Source organism: Siphateles boraxobius, unplaced genomic scaffold (assembly GCF_051911475.1).
Source record: "Siphateles boraxobius isolate OS27281-9 unplaced genomic scaffold, OSU_SipBor_1 9, whole genome shotgun sequence".
NCBI lineage: Eukaryota > Metazoa > Chordata > Actinopteri > Cypriniformes > Leuciscidae > Siphateles > Siphateles boraxobius.
This window is the reverse complement of record NW_027509219.1, coordinates 14,514,096-14,523,092: the sequence shown is the minus strand read 5'-3', so window position 1 is coordinate 14,523,092 and position 8,997 is coordinate 14,514,096. Positions and strand designations below refer to the sequence as shown.

Below are 8,997 nucleotides of genomic sequence, written 5' to 3'. Positions count from 1 at the left end.
TCTGGAATTCCTGAAATGTAATTATTTTTTATTATAAGGCATTTAGTTATGTTTATATATATATAGAAACTATGAATGCCCGCAGATAAAAAAACAATAACTTAGGCCTTGGAGTCAAAAAGGGTGAGAACAACTGCTCTACATGATTTAGGTTTACAGTAGCCTACATCTACTGTTTGATTAGGGTTGGAACTAAACTCTGCAGGAACCTAGGGTCAGAGATACCCGCATGAAGCAACAATAAACAATAAATCTGTCTTTTATAGGCAACTCAGGATCTTCTGGTGACATTAACTATAATGACGCTAATGTGTCCTTTTCAATGCCTCTCCTGTGCAACCGTCTCTCACATCCATACGAATTCACTTTGAAGTTAAAGTTTAAAGATATACCGCCACCTCGTGGTCGTTAGCTTCCGCCCGCTGTAAATGAACTAGGCTACTTTAAACTCAATGTATCGTTTCGTAAACTTCTAACACACCACAAAAATTCACCATGATTTTTTCCCCCTGCAACTCTGGCATCCAATAGCTGAAGCTGTTAGTTCGCGGGAGTGGGGGAGGATATCTGTGTTTATTTTCTTTCACAGCCACAGATGGTTTCAGAGGCTGTGAGACTGACCGACTGACACGCAGAACGGCTGTCGGGTATGAAGCCGCAGCTTTGGGGAAAAAGTTGCATTTATTGCATGCATAGCTGGGGCACGAGACATAAGCTCTCATGATGTTAATGCAAATAGTTATGTTTGCTGTTTTGGTTTTGAGCGTCAGACCCGGAGAAGGTTTCCCCAATTACAAAGATGACTACATGGACGAGGACTTGGCCACCTTCGACTATTACAAAGGGACGGATGAGTTTGATGAAGGGAACAGGACGCAAGAGTGTGAGGAGTGTGTGCCGGAGCTGTGCCCGCTGACGCAGGGCTGTAGAGCGGGGCTGGTGCAGGACAGTTGCGGCTGCTGCTCTCAATGCGCCAACCTGGAGGGACAGTCCTGTGATCTCGGCCAGAGAAATCTCTATTATGGATTGTGTGGAAAGGACATGGAGTGCAAACTGGACAGGTCAGATCGAGCGGACGACGAGGAGCCAGAGGCTCAGTGTGTGTGCTCGTCTCAGAAACCTCTGTGTGGCTCAGACGGACAGACCTACATGAACCTCTGCAAATACAAAGAAGCGGCTCATTCAAATCCTGGACTCAATGTGAGCGACGGTCCGTGCAGGACAGGTATGAACAATAAACAATCAACACAGCATTTTACAACCATGTATTTACTTGTGTTTTGTGTTTGTTTTTTTACTTTCTTTTTAATGGATGATTTTTTTTCTTTAACAAACTTTCTTTCTTTCTTTCTTTCTTTCTTTCTTTCTTTCTTTCTTTCTTTCTTTCTTTCTTTCTTTCTTTCATGGGGTACAGATGTTTCGAGAGTGTTTTTTTCTCAGCCTTTATATATTTATTGTTTGTATCTCAAGAGTGTTCAACCATTTTAATCCATCAACCATTATTTAATATAATTTAATTTAATTTTCTACACTTTCTTTAATAAATGTAATAATAAATGTGTTTCAAGAGTTTTTCTTCACCAGCATTTATTAATTAATTTAAATGAAGTAGATATGTCAAAAGTTTTTTTCCCAACAATACTTTCTTTCTTTCTTTCTTTCTTTCTTTCTTTCTTTCTTTCTTTCTTTCTTTCTTTCTTTCTTTCCAAACTTTATTTGTGTATTTATAACACAAATTATAGTGTAGTATCTTGAGGGTAAACAATATTTAGTATAATTTAATTAAAATGTTTGTTTTTCTGTCTTTAATGCATAGAATATACATTTTCCAAGTGTTTTCTATCTAACATTTATGTATGCATGCTTGTATGTATGTATTTCTTTAATAAATAGAGTATAAATGTCTCAAGTATTTTTTTCCAAGAAGTATTATTTATAATTTTTTTAATCTCTCTCTCTCTCTTTCTTTTAATTTTCTTTCACACATGGAACTGAAGTGTTATATCAAGAGTGTTTTTCTCTCTAAGCTGCCAGCACTTGGGAATTTTGGACCTCGCCCCTATAATTTCCCAGTGACTTTAAAGAGTGGGTTTATGACCTTTAAACTGCTCTTCACATCAAGCTGACATAGGAAGTGGTTTCTGAATGTGATCCCTGATATGTCCTCTTTCTGTCTCTCTGTTTATTTCTGGTAAGTCCCCGTCATCAAAGTGCCGCCACATAATCTGGTAAATGTAACGGGCAGCAGTATAGCATTTCTCTGCGAGGTGTTTGCATTTCCCATGGCGCTAGTGGAATGGAGGAAAGATGGAAAAGAGGTCATCTTACCAGGCGATGATCCCCACATATCTGTTCAGGTAAAGTATTTCCAAATGTAAAAGTGATGTTTTAAACAGAAACTCTGTGAAGTAATATAGCTATAGACTTTAATTATGTTTAGGGCCACACAGAATCTGCAGCCAGAGAACTCTATAAGCTCTACATATTTCCATGTCATTCATAAAAGTCTACTCATCTCCTTCCATGTGTCCGCTTAATAAATATTTTGGCTAATACGTGTTACCACGTTGAAATAAATTATTCTCAATTACACAGTTTATTTCCCCCCACAAAATGAGTGCAGAAAACGTGATTAAAGCCTGCAGATTTTATTGGATTATTCATGTCTAACTGCAAGTGTTTATGGTTTCAAGATTTAGGACATTCCTAGTTGTGTGCCTTAATTAAGTTGTCAAGAATTACAAAAGATATATATGGATCCCCTTCCTCAGCAGATATAGGAAAATATTAATATATTTCAGGATCCACCTAAGCCTTTCCATTTCTTTATCCATTTCTGTTTTCCTGTAGTCACGAGGTGGTCCTCAAAAGTATGAACTTTCCAGTTGGCTACAGATTGAAGAGGCCAGTCAGATGGATTCTGGCACATACAGGTGCATTGCTCGAAATGAGCTTGGCCACATCTCAGCCACAGCCATTTTAGGAGTCCTGCCACCAGGTAAAAGATATACCCTGAGCTGTAATTAATACTTCATTACCCCATTACCTTTATAATACCACATTAATACTTCCTGCCCCATTACCTTTATGTATAATCTATTTTTTATTTTTTACTCAGATGAGATGTCTGCCTATTTGGAACAAAACACAAATGAAATGATGGGCTATGACCAATTACAGGACTACGACAGGGATTATTACTAAACTTCCAAGACCCTCAAGGAAAACACTGTTTTTCACTTATAGACATTACATTTGAGACATGGCAAGAAGACACTCAGGCATTGACTGCAAAGAGTAATAAGCCAGTAAAAAAACATCCCCCCCAGAGCTTTTTCTACATCTGGATAATCAAACATAGGGGCGGTGGGGAAGACGCTTGAATAAATTCCCAATGGCACAGGCCACTAAAATGGATGAAAAACACACCATTAGATGAGCGGAGGAGCAATTGGAGCAGTTCGGGAGCTGCTAGAAGCTCTAAAATTCAGCATAGAGAGTAGCTAATGGAGCTGAATGTCTCTTTTGTTTCACCAACACTCTCCTTCAAAGTGACAAGTTAAATAACAAAACATGAATATATGTGAAATGTGTGAGAGCTGCACGATTATGACCAAAATATATATTTGTTGTTCCTTTCTTTTCATATTATAAGTGCAGTTATGAATTTTGATCTGTAGTATTGACTTTAAAAACAATTTTGTGCGTTTCAACACTTTTTTCGCTTTGGTTCTAAAATTTATTTTTTAACGTATTGTAAATATAACATTACGAATCAACTGGAGTAGACAGAAATGGAATGTTGTAATCATCCCTTTCACAATAAGTTAATTGTAGAAGCTTTAATTGTAATTCTAAATACTAAACATTTATACAACAGTTTACTATTGAGTAACTCTCATATAAGACACAATAGTGCCAGTTAATCGATTTTTGCTATATCAAGGGAAATAGTTCCAGACTAAGCCACAGAAGAACTGTTCTATCCCCAAGCAACATTGCTGTTCCTGAATGAATCAGTAATGTTTGACAAATCTGTTGAATGAATGATTCAATGATTCATTCATAAAGAAAATCACTGGCTGCATCCAGATAGTCATACTTCCCTAGTAGACGAAAAATAGTATGTCTGAATTCATAGAATTCATAATTAAAACAAACAAAAATTACCAAAATTTCCTGTGAGAGGCTGACGTGCGTTTCAAATAGACACTTTAATATCCCATGAGGCCAAAGGGGAGGATTTGCAGTGAAGTGACACAACTGACACACATGACAATGACAACAAAAATGCGTCCGGATTTCATTCATACTTCACACATTCATGCTGTATAGAACATAGTCAGAAAGTAATTACTTAATCAAAAAAAGTATCTACTCAGAGAATATGCAATTTCAGATGCAGCCACAGGATTTGTTACTAAATGAATTAGTGCTTTAAGACAAATCTGTTGATTCTGTGATTAACTCTTAAAGACTGGTGTAACAATGCAAAAAAAGTCACTGATAAATCCCCACCGCTGAAATGAACAGAGGGACAGCCTTATCTTTGAAAGGTTAGTGTTGTTGGAGTTCTTACTGCTGTCTCTTTTGTGCCAACTCAGTTCTTCACAAACCATCCTTTTCTACTCAAAGAAGAATGTGTTTCAGTTTATGTATGTTTCCACATGTGGCATCCCTCTTTTACTAGCCTTTTCTTTGAGTGTGTGTGTGTGTGTGTGTGTGTGTGTGTGTGTGTGTGTGTGTGTGTGTGTGTGTGTGTGTGTGTGTGTGTGTGTGTGTGTGTGTGTGTGTGTGTGTGTGTGTGTGTGTGTGTGTGTGTGTGTGTGTGTGTGTGTGATCTGGGTGAGACATTTGAGCACACAGCTGGCTTTAATGTATCTTTATGATCTCCTGTCTTAAGACATAAACATAGAGATAATATTCTTCAGTACATGTGCATACAGGTCTCACTTTTGATGAAAATACAACAAACCCCATCAGGCTACTTATTGATATAAACATCTCTTAACCCTCTAATTTCACCTCTTAGTGGTGAAGAGACCTGTATTTAACAGAATGGCTGTGGATAACAGAGCTTTTTAACCCCCATTCTCTCTTCTGCCCTCTCATGATGTTCTCTGGTGCCTTTAACTCAGAGTAATTATGGTAACAGCTATGCATGCAATGTTAGGTTATGGCTTTTATGGTACATTGTTTAAACTGAGCAAAAGATTCCTATTTTGACACTATGTTGTTTCAGACCTCTGTTCAGAAGACCAGGAGGAGGATGTTTTGCATACATGTGCTGTCATTTTACTGTAACAATACTAATGCAGAGTTATACACCATTCTTTCTTTTCAAAAACAGTAAGTGTAATAAACCAAATGTAACAACATGTGGTTAAAGGGTCCATTTGCAGTGACTTCCACCCAACAGTCAACTGTTAAAGCAATTAGTCTGCAGTAAGGTCTAAATCATTTCAAACGGAGAGCACCCTGGGAATGCCGGTTTCCTCTGGCCTTAAACAACCAAACATTCTGCAAAATCAGAACACTATATACATGGGCAATTGCGACTTATTATATAACAATTCTGACTTTTTTTCCATAATTGGGTTTATATCTCAGTTCAGAATATTTTTTTTGTATTTATATCTCACAATTGCAAGTTATAAACTTGAAAATCTGAATTTACATCTTACAATTCTGACCTTTTTTTCTCAGAATTCTGAGTTTACATCTCACAACTCTGACTTCTGTTCAGATTTCTGCATTTACATCTCACAATTAATTTTCCCCCTTGCAATTCTGAGTTTAAATGTCGACATATGTATTCTTCACCATGTAGGTAGTCATCCTTTTTGCCAGTACAGAAAAGAATACCTTGCATTCGACACTTAGGAGAGAAATGGAACTGAGAAATGGAACTTCGGAACTGACTGATGTTGGAGGAGTCCATTTCCTTAGGTACAAAACACCCCTCTGCTCTTTTCCAGGATGCTGGAATGATACCTTTTGACCATATCCTTCGCAACAGTTTCCATAACCTGCGGAGGAGCATCGGGCATCTCTTGTATACTTTATAAGGTATACCGCTTGGTCCTGGGGCAGATGCCGAACGGGCTTTCTGCACAATGTCCTGGACTTTTCTCCATGTTGGTTCCCTGGTGTCAAGCTCTTCCTCAGGTGTTTCAGCAGTTCTGCTGATCTTTGGGTGTGCGCTGGGGGCTTGGTTCCTGAGGGCGTCACTGTGGCTTTCCTTCAAGAACTCCTCTACGACTACCTTAGGGCTAGTCAATCTTCCTGATCTTGCTTCCCCCAGCAGGGTTTTGGTAAACCTGTATGGGTCCTTAATGAACTGAGCCCGCTTAGCCTCCTTCTCCTTCCTCAGTTTCAGAGACCTTTCTGCCCTTCACAGTCTGCAGAGTTGCCCTCGAAATCCACTTGTTAGATCTTTTATGCCCTTCCTTTATTCAGCACTTGCTGTTCTAAACTGCTTATTGAGGGTATTGATCTCCCCCCTCAGTTGCAAGATCTCTCTGGCCCTCCTATTTGGCTGATTTACCTGGGTTCCACTACTACCCTTTCTCTCTTCGGTACCAAAGCGTTCTCTGGCCAAAGGTATGATAATTGTTGTCATACTGTTGATTTTCTTCTCGGCTGTTCCTGCTAATGTGGCCTCAAGAACTCTGTCTAGGTCTCCATCTAGTTGGTTCCATGCAGTATTGTTGTTTGCTTGGGGCCATCTCACTTTCTCTGTCATAGGTTGAGTGCCTGGGGTAGTGTTAGGAGACTCCCTCCTGTGGCTTTGGGATGGAGCAGGTGCTGAAAGGTCTCCTGTGCTGTGGAGTGCTTCCTGACTGGAGTCCTCCTGCATCTCACTTAGTGTCTCCGCTATGCGCTGCATCTGCTTCTTCCCTTCTCCACATTGGCTCTTGGATTGATGTATTTTAAGTCCCCTTTCGCTCTTGCAAAGCTTCCCGCAGAGGCACTTTACTTCCAAAGCTTCCCCTGTAAGTGTGGTTTGGATGAGCCGTCTCCTTATCCGTGTACTTTCCGTAGCCATAACCGTTGTGTCCGTCCTATTGGGTCTCTCATCCTCCCCCCCTCTCGGGAGACCCTGGGGGTATTGCTCATTGTTCCGTTTTGTAGCTTTGGTTGGTGCCCTGTTGCGAGTGCTGTGATCTAGGTTGCTAACCTCGCCCACCCACGCCAGTCTTTCCTGGAGGTCATCTGTCTTTCCAACGTCACCAATCTACCTTGGTTGCCATCCAGCCTTTCCTGGAAGTCACTGGTGTCCCAGGGGAATACTATTGGATACATCTTTACAGATGCTATCTACTCTGTCACTGACTGTAGTGCATGACTGTAGCTTTTGGCCAGGAGAAGATGTCATCAGGTGGCATCCAACCTTCACGGGGTGTTTCGACCCTGAACCACAACACCCTTCAGTTGGCAGGTCGGCAGTGGTGGCCAGTCACTGCCCACCTCCTCCTGGCCCCCAGCTCAACTCATCCCTTCTATTCCAGAGCCAGCAAGACGCTCTTTCTGCTGCCTCACCCAATCACAACTTACCCTTTTGTCTTGTTCAACATCATGTGACAAGATCTTGCAATTCTGACTGTTTTTCTCTGAATTCTGAGTTTATCTCGCAACTTTTTTCTCAGAATTCTGTTGACAGAATTTTCTCAAAATTTTTTGAGGACACCTGACCTGACCACATGCACAATAGTTTTTTTTTACATTGTGCAATTTTTACTTTTTTTTTCTCGCTGAATTCTGAGTTTACATCTCGCAATTCATACTTTTTTTCTCTAAAGAAAAGTTACAATGCGAGTGTTTGACCTCCTGATGCTTTGTGATTTTTTGTCACACTGCATTTCTCCTTAAGACAAAAGTGCACATCTAGCTGTTTGAAGCAGTTTAGGAGAGTCAATGGTTCCTGTTTCATTGGCATCAGTTATTTTTCTTCCCCCAAATTCTATGGAAAAACTGAAGAAATATTCAGGGGATCGTGTGAACCTCCAGAGCCAGAAGCGAGGGGCTTCCCATCTGTGCCCAAGAATCCACTAATATCCTGTGTCCTGAAAAGACATTACTGGCACAGAGATGAGACCAAAAACAGACTGAGTTAAAAGCATGAAATTCAAACAAACAGCTTTGAGAAATGCAGTAGACAACTAAAAAGATGTGCAAAAGAATTCATATGGATTACCAGTGATGAAAAGGATTGTTTCTGATGTAAAGAACAAAAATAAATGGATTGTCGTTCATTTTTGTCTTTTTGGTTTCCATCAACAACAATCACCACAGGCACTCAAATCCCCTTGCAGAATTCACTGCACGCCTAATGATAAACCATGATAGCCACTTAGAAATGCCTCTCTGCTTTCCAAAAGAGCTGCCCCTGTCTGATTTAAATAAAGCAAAGTAGTTCCAGACTCTTAAACAAGTCATTTCCATGCTATTGTTTTCCTTCCAGTTTTGAGGAAAATGAGATCCATGTGCTGTATTAAAATATAATCAATCTTCCAAGTGGATTGTAATCAATAAAGTGAGGGTCGAAGACAACAGGAAGAGTTCATGTTTACTACTGCAGAAGAATAACAGACAAATGAGGAACAGTAAACGCAGTAAAACTGAAAATAACCATGCAGTCAGATTAATTTATGAAGCAAAAACATAAAGCTGGCAGTTGCTTAAGTCATTTCATTAGGGTTTGCATCTTAGAGTTTTGTTTGTCAGTGATTTATTATCTTTTACCATTTAAGCATGTCAGTGTTGTCAAATTATATCTGTAAAAAATTTGTGATGATATATACTGTCAATCATGTGTTTTTGTGTGACAGCAGAAGCATGTTCGGGCCTGTGTGGTTCGTGACAGATTATGTGCAATAATGATTTCAGGCCCTTAGAGGGCAGTGAGAAGATACTGCTTACAGTCAAGGCTAGCAGCCAGAAGTCTTTCATACTTATGAAGTCATATTTGATCATATCATATTTATGGTTAGAGTT

The 8,997-nt window shown here is 39.6% G+C and overlaps 1 protein-coding gene across 1 annotated transcript; it reads left to right on the top strand.

The window, feature by feature from the left end:
- Positions 1-542: 542 nt before the first annotated feature.
- kazald3 (Kazal-type serine peptidase inhibitor domain 3) lies at positions 543-5,378 on the top strand. The gene is made up of 4 exons (XM_077222791.1): positions 543-1,225; positions 2,197-2,357; positions 2,851-2,998; positions 3,119-5,378. Exons 1-4 carry the CDS (start codon positions 721-723, stop codon positions 3,202-3,204), a joined length of 900 nt encoding a protein of 299 aa, XP_077078906.1. The 5' UTR covers positions 543-720; the 3' UTR covers positions 3,205-5,378.
- The last annotated feature ends 3,619 nt before the right edge of the window (positions 5,379-8,997 follow it).